Below are 18593 nucleotides of genomic sequence, written 5' to 3'. Positions count from 1 at the left end.
TATTTGAGTACAAAACATTTGCTTCAGACAGCTTTAAAACATAACATGTTTATATTGGTCTGTCTCTGGCAATGACTGCTTTGTTTCTGTTACCCGGTATGAGAGCCTCTGATGCAGCAAAGACACTATTTTATGGCTCTTGAATAAGATAAATGGCCCATAATTGTACCTATAACAAGCCTGTTACAGATCTCTCATGCCACCGTGTGGAGAAACTAAATTGTCTTATACCCCTGAACAACTTAGCAAAACATTAGTTCATCCCTTTCAGTCTTTAGTATTCCTTTTAGCAATGATATATCCTTGCTCTCATGTCTATATAAGAGGATAAATGTGTATGACCGCCTGCACGCTGTGGACTTACTCAGATCAATTGTAAGTTATATTCCATCAAAATGGTGCTTTGCTTTGAGGGGAAAAAGAACTTTTTTCAGAAGAAAATAATTTTGTATAGATATGATATGATATTCCTTTATTCGTCCCACAGTGGGGAAATGAAAAAAATTATGCAAAGAAGATGCAAAAAAGATGCAGCAAATAATGTTTTTTTTTCTTCTTTTTTACAAAATGTGCTAAGGCAAGCAAATGGGTAACTTCTGGTTAGTTTAACAGACCAAATATACTTTAAATGTGTAAAAGTCCGCCTGCTGTTACTCTCCGAATATTTTAAGTCCTTAATATGCTTGGACTTGATTTCAATCACCATTAGCCAGGAAAACTACGTTTCTCCAGTTGTCTGCTGTCCCTGACGTATTAATATCATTGAGAGCACCGTGACTGGGAACTGAGCCTCTCTGAGACATGACCTGCTAACCTCACTGTGCTCTCTCTGCAGCAACAGTGACGGCGTCGATACCGGAGCCCCTGAGAATATATCTGACTAGTATTTCACTGAGCTGCAGAATGTGCTTTACACTCAGGGCTTTCCACATCATTGTGATTCTCATCCTCATCCAGCCAGATTACTGTAGTTTACACAGAGAGAGTCTGAGCCACATGCAGAACAAGAAACTCCACGTCCCTCCTTATTTCATAAACCAGGAGGCCAATGAAGCAGGCCAATGACAGAATTCAAGAGAGGGAAGTTGCTCATGTCCTCAAACTAATACTCTGTGCTTTTATTCTCATACGGTTGCCTTTTTGTCAGTGAACTGTTGTTGAGCTTTAATGTACACCGATACTCTCTTCTATTTCTCATTACATCTTGATTAAAACCTGTCAGTGTCACCTGTGATTTTATGGGTTGATGTTTGAGATTATATTTTTATGCTTACAGTTTTTCTCGATTGATTACACACAAAAACTGGAACTTATAACACAATGACCACAACCTGTAACTCATGTGCCAACTCCCTAAACCAATTCTGCTAAACTATAAGCACAAGTATCTGCTTTAGACACAGATTTCAATTGTTAGCCACACTTTCTTCAAAACACTAAACACCATCCTCTCTACTTTGCACACTTCATCAATGCCAAAACCTCCCTGTGTTCAGACAGAACACAATGCTATTCAATTGGCAAAACTTCCATTTCCATGGCTGTTGTGCAATTTGGAATCAAGGCTTTAGCAATATAAGGGCCACAGGTGACCTCCTGATTTGAAGAAGAATGGGTGAAAACATGGAAGGTAGAGGAGACCAGAGAGGCAGAGGAGTACGGGTACGAGGACGAGGATGAGGACGAGGATGAGGAAGAGGAGGAAGAGGTGGATGAGGAGGAGGATGTTGATGAGGTCCTTTGGCCAGACAGGAACCGACGACAGGACGAAGACAATTTTTTTTCGTCCTTTTTACACTTTTCTTTCTTTTTTTGTTCACTGTAATGGTCTATTTTCTATTGTTTGTTCTGTGAAACAATTAGAAAAAAGAAAGAAACATTTTTGTTGTATATTTGTGTGTTGTTTTATATTTTGAGTTAAAACACGATACATTTACAATATTTGACAACAGGAGAAAGCGTACAGTACCACTGGACATGAAAAGGCATGCTTCTGATAAGGCCTTCATACTGGTGTTTTCCCATTGCATAGTAGTGTTTTCCATTGAGCACATCAGTGTTCAATCGATGCTTAGAATGTCTACTCATATAATGGGCTGTGTTTGTCATTTGAAAACAAAATACCCTTTTGAGGTGACATAACACTGTTTTGAAAGCAAAGTTGCATTTTGCAGGAGATATAAAGGGTTTTGTATTTTGTGTGAGTGGTTTTGGGATTTGTGTTTAGAGTTTTGAGAAAACGAGGCATGCTTTCAAAAAATGTGTTTAAGCAATCGAGAAAAACTGTAAACATACATTTTTCAGGCTAATGTACTCAAATAATTGTACTAGTTTATATTTAATTGACATAACATTAAGTTTGTTGTCAATACACTTACTTGTGTATGCGTAAGATATTTGTTGTTATGAATTAGACGTATTATTAGTTATTACATCATTATGTACAAAAACATTTGTTACATATGCTGTGATAGAAGCCAAAACACAGCTTTAAACATCTCTGTGATTTTCAACATCTCGTCTTCAACGCTTATTAAATTGCGAGTCTTAGGCCACGGATTTATCACCAGCACAACCAAGGACACAGGACATGGATACTTAAGTAAACAGACAGATGACATACAAAATAAATTCATATTCATCCTTGACATTTCGGATGTGGAAGGCGGACAGATGGAGACTCCTTAACAACTATCAGACATCTCTCCATTGATTGATAACTTCTGCATCCAAACATGTTTTGCTATAATATGAAACTAGGGATGAAAAGAATATACCCAAAATATATGATTTCTGTGATGTTTTATTGAAGTTTTGTTAGATTTATTATTAACATTTGTCTTAATGAAATGTGTTAAGAAATAAGACGCAATGCAGCACACCATTTTAAAACTCATGGATCATTTAACAGGGTACTAGACTAGTACCCTGTTAAAACACACTAGTACTACTAGTGTGTTTTACATAATAGATGTACAGTATCCAACGTCAAACTGCATGTAGGCCATCCCTAACATACATCAAACAATAACTTTAATTTGGGTTATTGTGCACAAAAAAACTGTACAATTTGCAATTCAGTGATTAATTGTTTAGTCTATATATAAAAAAATACATATCAACAAATATATTGTTTTGTCTGACCAAAAATACCAAACCCAATCATATTAAGTGGACAGTTATATAAGACAAAAACATTCTGCAAATCATCACATTTGAGAAGCTGTGACCACAGGACAGGTTGGATGCAGGTTTGCTCAAAAAACTCAAAGAAATTTGACATATTGATGATTGATTGATTAATCAATTAATACTTTTGTGCAATGGATGTTTGACAATGGGAGGGAAAAACAGGTTTTGTCACTGTCATGGGAAATATGAGATGAGAATATTGACAATATAGGAAATGATGCCATTATGAACCCTGGAGATACACATGGATCCATCAACTGAGGGAAGATACAGCGAGGACATTGCTTTAAAAATTATATTTCAGAATCAAACTTTTACACTCTTTATAATAAAAAGACTTTTAGGCCTCTTTCTGCATTTAACCAAAACTCAACTTGACCCGCCCTTTGTGACATGACAAATAATAACATCTCCCAGTTAACAAAAACCCAGGGATTACATGCCGCATCCATAGTCAGGATGGAAGGTCGATGGAAGTATGTTTTGACTGTCCACGATTTGTTCTTATCATTTTGTCCTTTAAGGGGATTATGAGAAAGGTAGCGAAGTGGCCAGCGAGTCGGTGAGATGGTTGATAAGGTTGGTAGGGTTCATCTAATCCAGGAAGTGGCCACAGACTGAGGGACACGGTATAAAACGTCATTGAAGGGAAACAAACGTCCTCAATAAAAAGCCGTCCAGCACAGATGCACAATGAAGAAGACACTTTCTTTCAACACGGTAATACTGTTTCTCTAAAGTACTCATGCTTCGATTCAAAACACCATTGATTGACCATTTTCTTTTGTCTCTGTATCATTAGGTAACCACGATGGGCTCGGTGAAATCAACTGGACTGTCTCTTCTTATGTTGTCTTTTCTTATTTACATAGCAGATTCTTACCCCAACCATGCATTAACAAACGGTAAGATGCCATTTTATTTCAAGTCCTAAGTCTCCTCTGAAATCTAGTACACAAAGCAAGGATTTACTTCAGTAAATTAACACCATTTGATTTAATCCATCTCTCTTCACAAAGATTGTACAGTGTGCTTTTAATCTCAGATCTCAACTGTCCCTGTATAACAAGCTGTCGATGATCAAGAGTCTCGTCTTTCTCCAGTGGGCTGTAAGGAGTGCGCACTGCAGAGAAACATTCCTTTCTCCGGGGTTCAGCCGATCTACCAGTGCATGGGCTGCTGCTTCTCTAGAGCGTACCCAACATCTCTCAAGACCATGAAGACAATGACGATCCCAAAGAACATCACCTCGGAGGCAACATGCTGTGTCGCAAAGCACAGTTACGGGGTACAAATACAGGCAAACTTCTCTTGAAATGCTGTGCTTATTGAATATACGTAGAGGGGAAATGAGTGTAAGTGGGAAACTATAGGCTTATGACTAAATATTTCCCAAAATCTGCAAAATAATATTCTAAAACAAAAGGCTCCATGTTGGAAATAGTGTAGAATATTATTGTTACACTTTTTACGGATCTATAGTTTTTAGATTTTTGTTTCGGGATATTTCTGTGGATTTGGTCATGTAGTGGAAATAAGTACATTTAATTAAGTACAATTTTGAGGTATATGTTAAATAATTCAGTTGTATGTTTTATACTTCTACTCCACAATTCTGAGAAAAATGTTGTATAACAGAAAAACACAGAAAAGTGGTTCCCTGACCTTTTCCTTTAAAATATAGTGTACTTGGGGCAAAAGTTGACATATTTTAGGAATTGTTTGCAGTTTTAGCAAAGAGACATTTGCCATTACATTTCTTAAATGGTTCACTGTTTGACATTTAAAGAGGTACTATTATCCAATACTTCACCAAAGAAATAGTTATTGATAGAGATTTGAGAAGCAGAACTTAAGTTTTTCTTTTTTCCTTAAATCATCCCAATGGGGCACCAACCCCTCGACTGGGAACCATCTTGCATTATATGATCAGTCACAGGGGCTACGTTCTGCAGAATTAGTACTTTAGGATAGGGTCACCATTTTTGTAGTACACACACATATCTACAGTGTATATATAGCTGTTCAGAGGACCTGAAAACTTCTATTAATTCTCCAGATGTTTGGTTTTAATTTGATTCTCAGTTAAATTCTGGGTTATGTTGTTCAAAGGTTTTTACAACATTTCAACACTGCTAAAAAAAAGCATTTTTAATCTTCCACAAATACTACTTTCGATTGAATTAGTTAATAATCGCTCTTATGTCTTCCTCCTGATCTGTGCCTCTTTCAGACAACGGTGAACAACATAGATGTGAGAAACCACACAGAGTGCCACTGCAGCACCTGCTATTTTCACAAGATATGAAGACATGGAACTGGAGACCATTATCCACCACTCAGCTTGGCAATGAATTGTGTTTCTTTTAATTGGCACTCGCTCATTTATGTTTTAAATGTCTGTTTAGATGTTGCCAGATAATATTTTTGTAGCAATTGTGTTTTTGTGTAATTAGTCTATATTTGCATTGATATATGTATATGAATAATTGTCGATTGAAAAGCAATTAAAATGTGCAATCAAGATGTTGCATTTTTATGAATGTCACTTACAGTGAAATGCATGGGATTGTGATGTGTGTGGTACAATCGCTAAGTTACAAAGTAACTTTGTGTCGACTGAAGCAATTAAATGTGAGGAAAAGTGAGTAACTGTCAGAAAGGGACATTTGGATTCTGCGCTCAGAAGTGGAAGCCACAATATTTCTCGAGTCACTGAACAGAACTGAAATTTGGACCAACGTCGCAGAGAAGTTATTGAAAAACCCCAAAAAGCAAAAGCTTTGGTGATTTTAACTTCACAATTCCATGACAACTGTAAAAATCTCATCTGCTGGAGATTGTGTGATATGACAAAACACTTAATGCTATTTTGTGGAAATAATTCTTGCCACATTTGTAGGGTAATTTGAAGTTTCAAGTCATAGTAGGTACTTTATAATAACAAGGAGTATTTTGGCATCACTCTCTCAAATGTTTTTCTATGCTCTTTATAATTTACAAACACAATCATAAAGCTTTAACGCCACTTATTGACCAGCTTGCTAAGTTACTTGATGCCTTTTAGGCGGGGTGATTAACAAGGATTTGTTCAACTCACTGACACTTATTAAGTCACACTTAACATCACATCGGGGATGTTGTGAACGCTAACCCTTGTGTGTGCCCTCGAAGACAAAGACTATCGTGCCTTGGAGATATTGAAGGTTGATTAAAACGTTTGTGAAAATATAATAAATGTTGCTTCATGTTTGAGGTTGTTTGTCAAAGGATGCTGTGCTTGGAGGTCATAGCTGACCTGCAGTGTCTCTGCATGGATCGTAACAGCATGGCGTCAGGGGAATCCAGCACTCCAATCATTCTTAGACGAGCTGTTGAGTAAACATTTCACGTCTAGTCTGTGTGCAGAGTGTGATCACTGTAAGGCCATGGATGCTTTGTTGACATCAGGGCTATGTGTATGTGGAGCACACTGTGTGCTCTCCCTTCCCCCTCTGCGTGCGCGTGCGTGTGCGAGTCTGGCAGCGTAACATCTGTGCGTACGCGGTCGTGATTGTTGTGAAGATGGCGGAGGGGGAGACAGAGAAGGAATATGACACACGGAAAGCTGTCGAGGAGCTCCGAGAGCGGTTCCAGGGTTTGACTACAGCTTTGAAAGAGAGCTCGCAGTCTCCGCTGGAAGCCTCTCTGCATTTCTGCCAGGAGTTTTGCCAGGTTAGCCCGTTCTCCTGCTGCTCATCCCGGGCAGCCTGCAGCCCCTCTGGCTTCCTGGCCGAGGATGCTCGTCTCCGTTTGCTACAACAATGTAGCTAAGGCGCTAGCTGCCTGGCTAGTTTCCTGGCATTTCTAGATGGGGAAAAAAAGTATTCCGTGATTTTCCGCCGTTATTTCAAGGATGTTTGTCCATGGCATGAACTTATTTGCAAAGTCTCCCTATCCACGCGGCGGCGAGTCGCACCAATGTGTGCGCGCCGTGCACGTATTACTCGTATTTTCCAGGCCAGATAGCTAATGGTAGATGAATGTTGCTAGCTGGTATGCAGGGTCCCCCTGTCCTGTGCAGTGGTCATGCTGTGCAACAAAAAAAATGGGTAGCTACGTTAGCGAGATTTTTTAGGGCGATTGCATTGATATGCACTGAATTATATGTCTGTTCCCCGTTGAAAATATTATTGAAACTTTATAACGCTGCATCTCTTCGCTGCTTTAGATTTCCGCTTGGTGTAAAAAGGGGGTTACTTTGGGAAAGCTGTTTTATTGTACGGAAAGATCAATGATTTTTTTCCTAAGATGCTAGCCCAGGCCTTTTGCACTAATTAATCCAGCTAACCACACCGGCGGGATGTTTATTACAGTCATATAGCCAGCAACAGCGAAAGATGCGAGATTGATGTCAATGTTTAGCAGCCGATCCGCCTGCAGCTGACTCCGACAGTGATTTAAAAGGGAAAGTGTGGCAGTGGTCACTGACTCCATTACACATCCTCCTCATTAATTTGCCCTGGCCACGAAAATATCATGCGAGGTCTCCATTTAGCTGCTACCCTACTGATACCGCAAGGGTTGCTCTCATTGCACCAACTTAGTTTTGGTTATTGGTTTGGTTTCTCCATCACATTAACCGGCGGTGAGGAATTGTTTCAACTTAAACGGTATTTGGGAAAACTGGACGAGCCTCGGACTGCATGCTGTAGTTTGGATCAGTTGATGGTGATTTATCTCGCTAGAGAAGGAAGGATGGAGGCATTAATGGGGGTCTATATTTGTGTGTGGAAGAAATGGAGGGAGTTTTCATTGATGGAGGTGAGGCGTTACTTGAGCTGGTTCATAAGGGGAAAAGGGGAGGATACAAAAGTTTGCAAAGCCACATACAACTTTGGTGCTTTGTTGTTTTAGGTGTCTACATCTTGGCTGTGTTATGTAATCCGTATCATAATTTTTTCATCCATGATAGTTTGTGAGGGTATGACTTTTTTTTCTTCATCTATAAGTTAGTTGTGGCTATAAAAAAAAATTTCAACCAAACCACAACGTTCAAAGTTGACTTTTTACTTTAAATCTAGCATACAATCACATCTTAAGTCCTAGAAGAGAATAATTAGATAATTCCTTTCTCATTATACATGTTTTATTTTTATAGTGTTATGAAGCATAGATGATGTCTTTACTACCAAGGCCAAAGTTGTCTTGGCTCTTATTATTGATCAAAGAGTCTCCCAAAGCATGATTTGCCTATTTGTTATTACACAACTGCTGAGTTTAGAAAGTATAAACAAGGACACAAAATAAGCAATACAGGCTTGAAAGCTTAAATAATATTTTTATTATTGATTCATCTGCCAGTTTAAAGAATATTTGATTATTTGCACAATGTAAGATAATAGTGAATAGTTTCTATCAATCAGATCAGAAAAAAATATTTTAAATGATTTTATAAAATAAAGGAAAGTAGCAATGCTCACTTTTGAAAAGCTAGACACAGAAGATGTTTTGCTTGACGAATGAAGGACAATTGTTTTAGCAGAAATGTAGCAGACATTTAAAGACACATTGTTTGATTTTACAAATGTGATTTTTTTATGTTTTTGAAATACTAGAATGCTTGATGAAAAGCAATCACTCTATCAGTAGCTTTATTGTAATATAGTATTTTTCTGTTTTCCAGGTCCTTGTGGAAAATGCTGGCCGTTGGAAAACTGATGAGGATCCACTGCCTTTACTGGAGTTCTACACTGTGGCCATCCTCAGCTTTGCGAAGGCCATGTCCTGTCTCTCCTCCGAATGTGAAAACGTGCCACTCCTACTTGAAAAGTTAGCACTGTGAGTATGCACTCTGACATGGGTGTCCCTGTAAATTCGATTTCCAATCATTCTGAATTATGTTTTTATTCTTCCTAACGGTATTTTACTTTTGTACTTGATATGTGTTACACATTAATGACACATAATGCTCAAATTGTATATATGCTAAATCGTCTCCATCAAGTCTTTCCTGTACTATCTTAAAGTTCACGTGCCAAATAATGGGTTACTGGTTTTGAATCTGCACATGACATTAGACCTAACATTTTCCTCTGAAATTCCGCTTTGCAATGGTACATTCAGAGGAAGAGAGCAATCTTCCATGAAATATGAACAATATTTGACAATGAGAAGAAAAAAAAATCCCAAAGTAAATTTAGATGTGAAAAGTTTTGAAATACTATTCAAACAGTATTCAGGAACTAGACATCTTTTTTACACAATGTGCTCTTGAAGCAAAGTCCTTGAGGCCGTAATTGGAATAGAAATGCAGGCTATCTCTTGTGGAGCAACAACATATTTGGGATGAGCTACATACTATACTTTGCACACACAAACACAGAGGCAACAATTAATAATGTAAAGGATGTTACTTTTTGGGCGAAATTATTGATCACAATTACAGATCCTCCCACTCTGAGCTGTTTTATAATTTCTACCATAGGAAAAACCACAGGTACTATTTAATAACGCCTACACCTTTAATGATCCATGAAACTAAAGTGTTTCACAGCTGTTGATTTACACCTCTATTCTTTTTTGTTTGTCATCTTTATAATAATTCTAGACCAACAATTTATGAGTAGTTATTCTTGTACATCCGCCCATAATTTGTAGAGTGTGTGTACAGACTTGACCTAAATGTGGCTTTACCAAATGACTGTGTTGGATTCACAGGAGCTGTGTGGAGCTGCTGCTCTTAATGCCCCAGCATGTCCCTGTTGCCTTATGGGAGGATTTTCAGTCCTCCACGAAGGTCAGTATTCCATGGGACTTTTTCTGAGGCTTATCTTTGCAGTGATAAGCAATGAAAGTTGTTTAGTTATTATTATTAGACGATGGGTCAGTGGGTAGCAGGTCCGTCTTTCAATCAGGGGGTTGGAGGTTCAATCCCCGCCCTAGTCAATGTGTCCTTGAGCAAGACACTTAAACCTGTAGCTGCGTCTACGGTGTATGCATGTAACAGGATTGTAAGTCGCTTTGGATAAAAGCGTCAGCTAAATGACATGTAATGTAATATTAGAATACATTTGGTTTAGCTCATCATTGAAAAGTAATAAACACCCATGAGTGAAATGTTTGGATGAAACAACATTTCAAGAAATGTAAACTGTTGAATGGTGACACATTCACCACAGTAACATGTCTAAGGGTAATTATGACTGTCTGAAGTTTTAGTCATTTGGTTACTACATCTTTATGTATCTTCTGTTGCAGTTGGCAAACAGCCTCTTACAAGAAAGTGGGAGCACACAGCTTTGCCTGCTCTCAGTTCTTGCGCAACAGGATGGCGTCTGGTCTAACAACACACTAAGCATCATCATGTCCAATCAAACCCCTCAAATTGAGCAAGGTCAGTTCTTACTGTGTCTAAGGATGCTCCGTGCTGACATGTACAGCTGTATTTACATTAAAATATCATTGTTAAATGTGCGTATTATACTTCTGAGCAGTTTCTTACCGTTTGACTGTTTTTTAAACTTTTTGTTTTGTAGTTCACGAGTATCTTGAGTTGGAAGGTGCCCAACTTCTGAACATGAGAATAAAACATCTAATTAAAATGGAGAGTGTTGATAAAGCTGCTGTACTGGCGAAAATGTGCTCAGAGTATCCGGGATATGAAGGAAAAGGAAACTTCAAGCAAACCTACTTGATGTGCATCTGCATGACAAAAAGTCAGGAGCAGCAAATGGAAGAGGTAAGAAAAGACACAGCGTAAAACTTACCTGAACACACAAAGTCAACACATTCACATTTGATTTTTGTTCCTCTTTATTCTGAACAGATTGCATCAATAGACTGTAAAGATGCCCTTGAAATGATCTGCAACTTGGAGTCAGAGGGGGATGAGAAAGGAGCTCTCTGTTTATGTTCTGCCTTTCTCAAGCGACAGCTACTTCAAGGAGATGTTTATTGTGCCTGGTGAGGGTTCCCGTTTGTTTCAAAGTAGAAGTCGTGCAGCACTTATTTGTATCCAACCTAAAGCAATATCTCACAACCATATGCACAAAGATACCCTCACTGTTGAGCATATTGCTGAGGCAGACTCTTTGTTTGACGGTTCGTGTTTCTTAATAGTACTTGAGTTAAGATTCTGTGAATGAATGACTCGCACTCTTTAATCTCTTTGATTCAGCAACAGTTGAAGTTAAAAGTATGCAGGACACTTTTTTTAATTTGTGGTCATCTGTAATCTGAATTTATGTATTTTAAATGGAGTAATCAGAAAAATAATTGACAAATGTATCAGCAATGAAAATAATCCCGACTTGTTTCTAACAGTTGTGTTTGTGATGTTTTGCAGGGAGCTCACACTGTTCTGGAGTAAGCTACTTATGCGTTTAGAGTTGTCATCTGATGCATTTCTTGGACACGGCAAAGCCATGGCTCTTCTCTGTAGAAGCGTCTGTCATATTCTGTTCCTTATCAAAGTAATCCAAAACGAGGTAAGAGAAATAGTCTACACATTTGTAGCTGATAGCGGGAACCATTACACGTAACCATTCACACCAACAATGACGCATATGATACTAGATCTGTGAGATGGGCCTGAAAACACAACCCTAGGCAATTATGTTTGTTTATTATTCCCATAGGTTGGAGAGATGGGGCTTCCAGTGTGCGTAGAAATGTGCATTCAAGCTCTGAAAATGACATCAAATGACCATAAAGATAGCAAGTCCACCATGTGCAAGACAATTTCCTGCCTCTTGCCAACTGATCTAGAGGTTAAGCGTGCATGCCAGTTAACAGAGTTCCTCCTTCAGCCTACCGTTGACTCGTATTATGCTGTGGAGTCACTGTACAACGAACCCGACCAAAAGTCTGAGGAGGACGAGAGTCTACCAGTGCCCAATTCATTACGTTGCGAGTTACTGCTGGCCTTCAAGACACAGTGGCCTTTTGATCCAGAGTTCTGGGACTGGAAAACACTGAAACGCAACTGCTTGGCCCTGATGGGAGAGGAGGCAGCTATTGTGTCATCCATTGACACACTCAATGATACAGATGAACAGGAGGTGGAAAATGCACTTGGCAAACTCCCGGAATACAGAGACTTGGAGGATTTTCTGCTAACCACTACGAATGAACTAAATGAAATCACGGATGAAAGGGAGAAAAACAGAGAAGCTAAAAAACTTCGGGAGCAGGGTTTTGTGTCCGCCCGGTTCAGAAATTGGCGAGCCTACATGCAGTATTGTGTTTTGTGTGACAAGGAGTTCTTGGGTCACCGAATTGTTCGCCATGCACAGAAGCACTTCAAAGATGGAGTGTATCTTTGTCCAATTTGTGCTGACAGTTTTGAAACGAGGGAGATTTTGGAGCCACATGTAGCATCCCATGTAAAGCAATCTTGCAAAGAGAGACTAGCTGCAATGAAAGCTGCTCGGAAGGCAACCAAACCACCTCAATCCCCTAAAAGTCCATCGTCAATGTCAAAGGTTGCTGCCAAGGTGAGCATTAGTCCTGTTAAAATTGAATCTCTTAACAGCGAACAATTGGTGTCTCCTATTAAGATCGAACAAACTACATCTGACGCACATATAAGTCAAGACTGTTTCTGTCCTGTCAAAAACTGTTCCAAGGCTTTCAAGTTTTTCCGCAACCTCATGGCTCACGTCAGATCTCACAAGGACGACGAAGAGGCCATGAGGTTTTTAGAGATACAAAAACAGAAAGTGGTATGCCAGTATTGCAGACGGCAATTTGTAAATGTCAGACATCTTAATGATCATTTGCAGATGCACTGTGGCAGCAAACCATACATCTGCATACAGTTGGATTGCAAGGCCAACTTTAACTCCAATTCTGAGCTTCTAATGCATAGAAAAACACATCCTGAATTTAAGGCCCAGTGCATGTTCCCTAACTGTGGCCAAGTTTTCAGCGAGGCCTACCTGTTGTATGATCACGAGGCTCAGCATTACCTTACTTACACCTGCCAAACAGAAAACTGTGGCAAAATATTCTACTCACAGGCTCAATTCTTGTCTCACCAAGATAATCACAGGACAAACAATGCAGTTAACAGTTTTCCCATCACAGATCAAAACCCTCCTGATACTTCAATAGTAGAACCACCCACCGAGAGCGCCCAGAGCAATGAAAACAACGACTCTGAAGTTGTCTGCATTGAAAGCGAACACGAGATGGAGGCATCAAAGTCAAACTCGTCACCATGCAGTTTACCTGACCTTGCTAAAGAACCTATTCCTGTGAGAGTGAAACACTCGATTGAAAGCATGCTAAATCCTGCGGGAGAAGCTGAAATCACAGAACCAGACAAATGCTACACTCCGCTAACAAACCCCACTCCAGCACCTTCTGATGTGAAGCCCACACCGGACGCTCCTCATGCACACGATAAGGTGGCTGGACATGGTGAGACCCTTCCAGTCAATCCTATACCGAGTACAACAAACCCTGTGGCAAGTCAACCGGAAGAGGGGCTTAATAATGTTCAGGGCAATGAACTCACAAAAGCGATTCCACAAATAATTTCTCCAAGTCAAATCAAGACAGAAATTGCTTGTTCACTGCAAGGATATCCTTCCAGCTCGCCTGCTGTAGCTGCTGGCAATGAAGAGAACCTGCATTGCTGCCCATATAATGACTGTACAAGGGCATACAGTACAAACAAAAGTCTGTCCAGGCATGTGAAGAAGCAACACCCTGAAATATTTGAAGATTGGAAATTGGCAAAGAAGTATAACAAAGTGGCCAAAATTACAGCAAAAAAGGCACAGAGTGGGCCAGTTTCGCCTAGTCAGTCTCAGAACCAGGGGAACAGGCTGTCAAATCAGGAAGGAATACTATGCAACAAACCTGGGATGCAGCAAATGGATTTCTCAATAGCATCTTCAACCTCCCCGGCCCAGTGTTATCCTGGATCAATGGAGCCTGTGCCTATTACTCCAATGGTGAACCCCACACTGTACCCATCATGGGTAAACCCAAATAATTCTTCCGAAATGATGCAGTCAGACATGTCACAGTCATGGTCTTCACCTCTGATGAATAACTGCTATCCAGATGCCTTCAACCCGAATGAGTACCCCCCTCGGGACTGGCAGGCAGATTCGTACCAAACCACAGCATCTCTCCCGTCTGATAGAGATCATTCAATGGCAGCTACACATGGGCCCTCTGTGTCACAAGCGCCTTCAGTTTCAAGTTTGATGTCTCAGTATGTGTCAAGTTCTCTGATGCTTGACAATGGAGGGCAAATACATAATGGAGGGCATCAGTATGGACTAATGCATCCAGAGGGCAGTGGAGATCGCGAGGATGTGGGGAAAAGAAGTGCAAGTCTGACGAGCCAGTTGGATAATGGAAACAGTATCTCAACATTTGATAGCCTCCCTGAAGGAAGTTACCAGACTCCATATGCCCAGAGTGAAAACTCTTGTCTTACTCAAGACTCGTCAGTTGATATTCCCATGAAATGTCTGAGCCCCGAGGCCCAAGTTGCATTAAAAGCTCCACATGAAATCATCAAAACAGAGAGGGTGTCCACTCCTTGTTATGAACAGAGAGACAACTCTGTGGATGGCATGCTCAGTCCAAACAGTGTCATTCACACAGATTTCCCTTACGAAGAGGACTGCCCTAGTGCTGACTGTGAGGCTACCCCTGCAGATGAGAAAGTCGGGGATCCTGACATTCAGAAAGGAAAACGCGGTAGATTGAGTAAGAGAACCAAATGGCCAGCCATCATTAAGGACGGCAAAGTCATCTGCAGGAGATGCTTCAGAGAGTTCACGAGCACCAAGTCTCTCGGAGGTCACTTGTCTAAACGGTCTCAGTGCAGACCTGTAGAGGAAATTGACCTAACTGCTGATCTGCCATCATCTTTCCTGGAATTTCTCAATGACTCCACCGTCCCTGATAATAACGGAGCAATATTCGACCTGTCAAATGGGGATTTCTCACAAGAATCTTGTAGCTTGACCACTTTGACTTCACCCATGGTGTTGAAACAGGAGCCCCAAAATACGAATATAATGGACTATTCCAACTCCATATGTGTTTCTCCTGAACACCAGCAACAGAAGGCAGGAGAGTTGGCTACTCCGTCACTCGCTGGACATCATCAAGAGGATCACTTGATGGAAATTTCACATGCCTTTCAAAGGTTGGATTTGATTGAGGCAGCACAAGTAAAGATGCGGAGTGCTCTGTTGTTGGAGCAAAATGTCAGTCATTGTGACACAGCCCATAAAGTTGAAAAAAGTAAGATACTGAGTAAAAGTGATGACAAGCTTTCTGAAAAGATCGGCAAACCTTTTAAATGTGACCAGGATGAGTGTGATTACTCATTCATGACAAAGGAGGCGTTATTCAAACATTTAACTAAAATGCACGATTACACTCATGAAATGATAGAAGATCTGAAAAAAAACCCAGCCAAATTTTCTCCATATCCTTGTCAGATTTGCCCCAAAACCTTCACGAGAACGACAGGTTTGAGAATTCACTATGAAAAGGTCCACCGGTTGTCAAAGGCAGACATACAGAAGCTAAAGATCAGTGCTCGAAACAGGCGTGCATTTAGACTGAACAAGGATGACGTGTTTATTAGCCGGGTGACCACTGATGCCAATTCCAGTCACACAACGCAGTCTGCAGTTGGAGTACCTGCTATCAAACAAGAACCACTTGACATTGCAATTGCACCTCAAACAAACAATGAGAACAATCCACAAGTTCCTCAAATGACTTTGTCTGGAGCTACAGGTGCACAACTACCACCGCCTCAAAACTACATGACTGAGAGGTCGTTCTGTGAGATGGAACCATCAGGTCACGAAAAAGCCCCGGAGCAATCTGGAGTGGCTGTTGTAAACAAGAGTCCAGATGTGAAACAGAAATCCAGTGGACAAGAGAAACTCAGTCCAGTTGTCAAAACCAAGAAGCAGCACGGACGATCAGATGCATTTGGCAAAGTCGAGGAGCCAATGTCCAGCCCTTTTGCTGCATCTGCTTCCTCCCCAGAGAAACCCAGCAGCTCCAAAAACACACCAACGAAGGACGAAGCCCAGAGGAAAGAGAAAGCTCAGAAAAGGTTGAGCCTCAAAATGTGCGAAATAGACGCCTACAGCCCATATAGACCATATCGCTGTGTTCATGATGGATGCACTGCTGCATTCACCATCCAACACAATCTGATTCTACATTACAGGGCCATGCATCAGGCATCCCTGCCCGCGGGCAAGACTGAACCAGACACTGAAAACACAAGTGTCGAAAATGGACAGGAGTGCTATCAGAGCATAGACCAAGAAGATGAAGTCAGGTGTCAGGTGAAAAACTGCTCACGCGTGTTCATGGGAATCACAGGGTTAGTGCAGCACTACCTGTTACTCCACAAGTTCAGTCGTGACAAAGCTACCACCATGATGGCCAGCATGACCATAGGGACTTTCAACTGTGACCGGCCAGAGTGCACTCTCCCCTTCGACTCTGTGGAAAAGTACATTGAGCACATTAAGAATTACCACAAGGAAATCGCCATCTCTGAGAGCGGCTTAGTTGATCAAACTTTCAAATGCGAGTTTGAGACTTGCGACCGCGTTTACACGACAAAATCAAACCTCCTACGTCACCTGATAAAAAAGCATGAATATGTTTATGATCCCAAAACAAGTGACGGAAGACGGACTAAATCGATGGGGCTGTTCCTGGGGGATAATGGCAAAGAGAATGTTGACAACAAATTCAAATTGAAGAAGAAAAACTCTAAAAAGAAGGATGGGAAGTCCATTGAACACTGGACTAGTTTTGGAAAGCCTACGTTAAAATCCCACGAAGAGGCATCAGCCATGTGCACCAAGAAGTCTGCACTGCAGTACCCATGCATGATAACAGGCTGCGATGCAGTGGAGCGGGCGGAAAGAAGTATATTTAAACATTACACAACCCATGGTCTCACAGAGAGATACATTGAAGACCACAGGAGTCAGTTCATTTTCTGCAAAAAGTATTCACGCTCCAGATTCAAAGATTCCAGCAAGTCTGAGGGCGCATCAGGCTCCTCTTCTGAGGAGACGGAGCCAGATGACGGCGACAAGGCCAGTGAGCAGAAATCCGATGAGCTCGTGGATCGAATAGGCCACGACGACAGCAAGCTGTCCAACGATGATAGTGCAGAATCGCAAGCTTCCACTGGGACAGAAGGAGGGACGAAAAGAGGCCGTCCCAAAAAGCCTGCTCATCCTACACCTGCTTGTCCGGAGAGGATGCAGACCCTTAGGACTCGTTCGACTGTTAACAGTTCAAGAGAGAACTCAAATCCTGGTACCCCTACAGCCCAAGAACAACGTGACGACGGGGTTTTGCCGGGGTCTTTCAAGCCTTTAGGACTGGAGGACTCTTTCCTTAAGTTCTTGGAGACCGCCGAGTCAACCCACTCTTCCAAACGCAAATCAAATGACAAATCTAGTGCTGAACTGCCGTCCAAAAGACAACAAACTCACAAACAGAAATCTGCAATGAAGAGTAAAGTAACAGGCTGTGAAAATCTAGTCGACTTCAGAAATCCACTTAATCTCAAATCAGTGAGCAATGTCAAGATTGTCGTTGATAAAACATTTTCAGACGGTGCTGATCTTTTGCTAAAACAGCTTCAAGACATGAAGCCCATAGTCAAAATAAAAAAGTGGCTTTATAGCGGATCATAGCGATAATTTGTTTTCAACTCGATCTCACTCAGGATTTGAGAAGTTATGCTGCAGAATGGTTTGTTAACGCATCAGATTTCCAACTGGTAACAGTAATGGTCGCAGTTAATTATGATATGGCCAATTTTGTACTTAATGAAAAAATGTCTTGGATGATTTTATGTATGTATGTTAGTTATAATAACCAGGTAATCTATAGGGCATAGATTTTAGAAACATGTTTGTATTTATGCTTAGTACTGAAGATGGTTTTTTTTCTTTTGCTAAATGGAGACTTTTAAAGAAGAACTATGTTTTTATATATCCCTATGGGATTTCAAGTTATGTTTGTATTTATTTCATCCTTTTTCAACACTAGTAGACCTATCTGTAATATTTACATGTCTTCCACAAAGTGTTCAATAAAATGTTACTGTTTCTTTTTGTAAAATATTGCCTGCAGAACTTTTTGTGTTGCAATTTAATGCACATTTTCTCATAAATGGAAAATAGAAAAATAATGCCTAGTATATCATTATCAGTGTGACCATTGTTTAGTTTCAGACAAAACGTTAGAAAGAGATCATTTAAAATAATATTGTTGTCTGCGGAATTTCCTAACACAAATTACACATTTAATGGACTTAATTTGCATACAAATAAATGCCTTTTTGTACCATTTCGTTTTTTTAATTTTGTCATCCCCATAGAACCACCAGA

General features: G+C 40.4%; 2 protein-coding genes across 3 annotated transcripts; both read left to right on the top strand.

Moving 5' to 3' along the window:
- The first annotated feature begins 3988 nt into the window (after positions 1–3988).
- cga (glycoprotein hormones, alpha polypeptide) lies at positions 3989–5507 on the top strand. The gene is made up of 3 exons (XM_056426509.1): positions 3989–4097; positions 4296–4480; positions 5426–5507. The coding sequence occupies exons 1-3, from the start codon at positions 4004–4006 to the stop codon at positions 5498–5500; spliced, it is 354 nt and encodes a 117-aa protein (XP_056282484.1). The 5' UTR covers positions 3989–4003; the 3' UTR covers positions 5501–5507.
- A 1216-nt stretch (positions 5508–6723) lies between these two features.
- Positions 6724–18552, top strand: znf292a (zinc finger protein 292a). 2 transcript variants are annotated; one of them, XM_056426003.1, is made up of 8 exons: positions 6724–6906; positions 8858–9012; positions 9892–9970; positions 10432–10567; positions 10710–10912; positions 11000–11136; positions 11519–11660; positions 11811–18552. In XM_056426003.1, the coding sequence occupies exons 1-8, from the start codon at positions 6757–6759 to the stop codon at positions 17892–17894; spliced, it is 7086 nt and encodes a 2361-aa protein (XP_056281978.1). In that variant the 5' UTR covers positions 6724–6756; the 3' UTR covers positions 17895–18552. The 2 variants fall into 2 exon arrangements, with proteins under 2 accessions (XP_056281978.1, XP_056281977.1); XM_056426002.1 differs by lacking the exon at positions 6724–6906 and having other exon boundaries at positions 8924–9012; positions 10443–10567.
- The last annotated feature ends 41 nt before the right edge of the window (positions 18553–18593 follow it).

Source organism: Pseudoliparis swirei, chromosome 11, assembly GCF_029220125.1.
Source record: "Pseudoliparis swirei isolate HS2019 ecotype Mariana Trench chromosome 11, NWPU_hadal_v1, whole genome shotgun sequence".
Taxonomy (NCBI): domain Eukaryota; kingdom Metazoa; phylum Chordata; class Actinopteri; order Perciformes; family Liparidae; genus Pseudoliparis; species Pseudoliparis swirei.
Note: the sequence above shows the minus strand (reverse complement) of the source record. Positions and strands in the feature narration are given on the sequence as shown.

Excerpts from the sequence above, each read along its gene's own strand:
- cga (XM_056426509.1), top strand. The coding sequence starts at position 4,004 with ATGGGCTCGGTGAAATCAACTGGACTGTCTCTTCTTATGTTGTCTTTT. Across the intron at positions 4,098-4,295 it reads CAACCATGCATTAACAAACG|TGGGCTGTAAGGAGTGCGCA; the intron begins GTAAGATGCCAT and ends GTCTTTCTCCAG. Across the intron at positions 4,481-5,425 it reads TCGCAAAGCACAGTTACGGG|ACAACGGTGAACAACATAGA; the intron begins GTACAAATACAG and ends TGCCTCTTTCAG.
- znf292a (XM_056426003.1), top strand. The coding sequence starts at position 6,757 with ATGGCGGAGGGGGAGACAGAGAAGGAATATGACACACGGAAAGCTGTC. Across the intron at positions 9,971-10,431 it reads ATTTTCAGTCCTCCACGAAG|TTGGCAAACAGCCTCTTACA; the intron begins GTCAGTATTCCA and ends CTTCTGTTGCAG. Across the intron at positions 11,137-11,518 it reads GGAGATGTTTATTGTGCCTG|GGAGCTCACACTGTTCTGGA; the intron begins GTGAGGGTTCCC and ends GATGTTTTGCAG.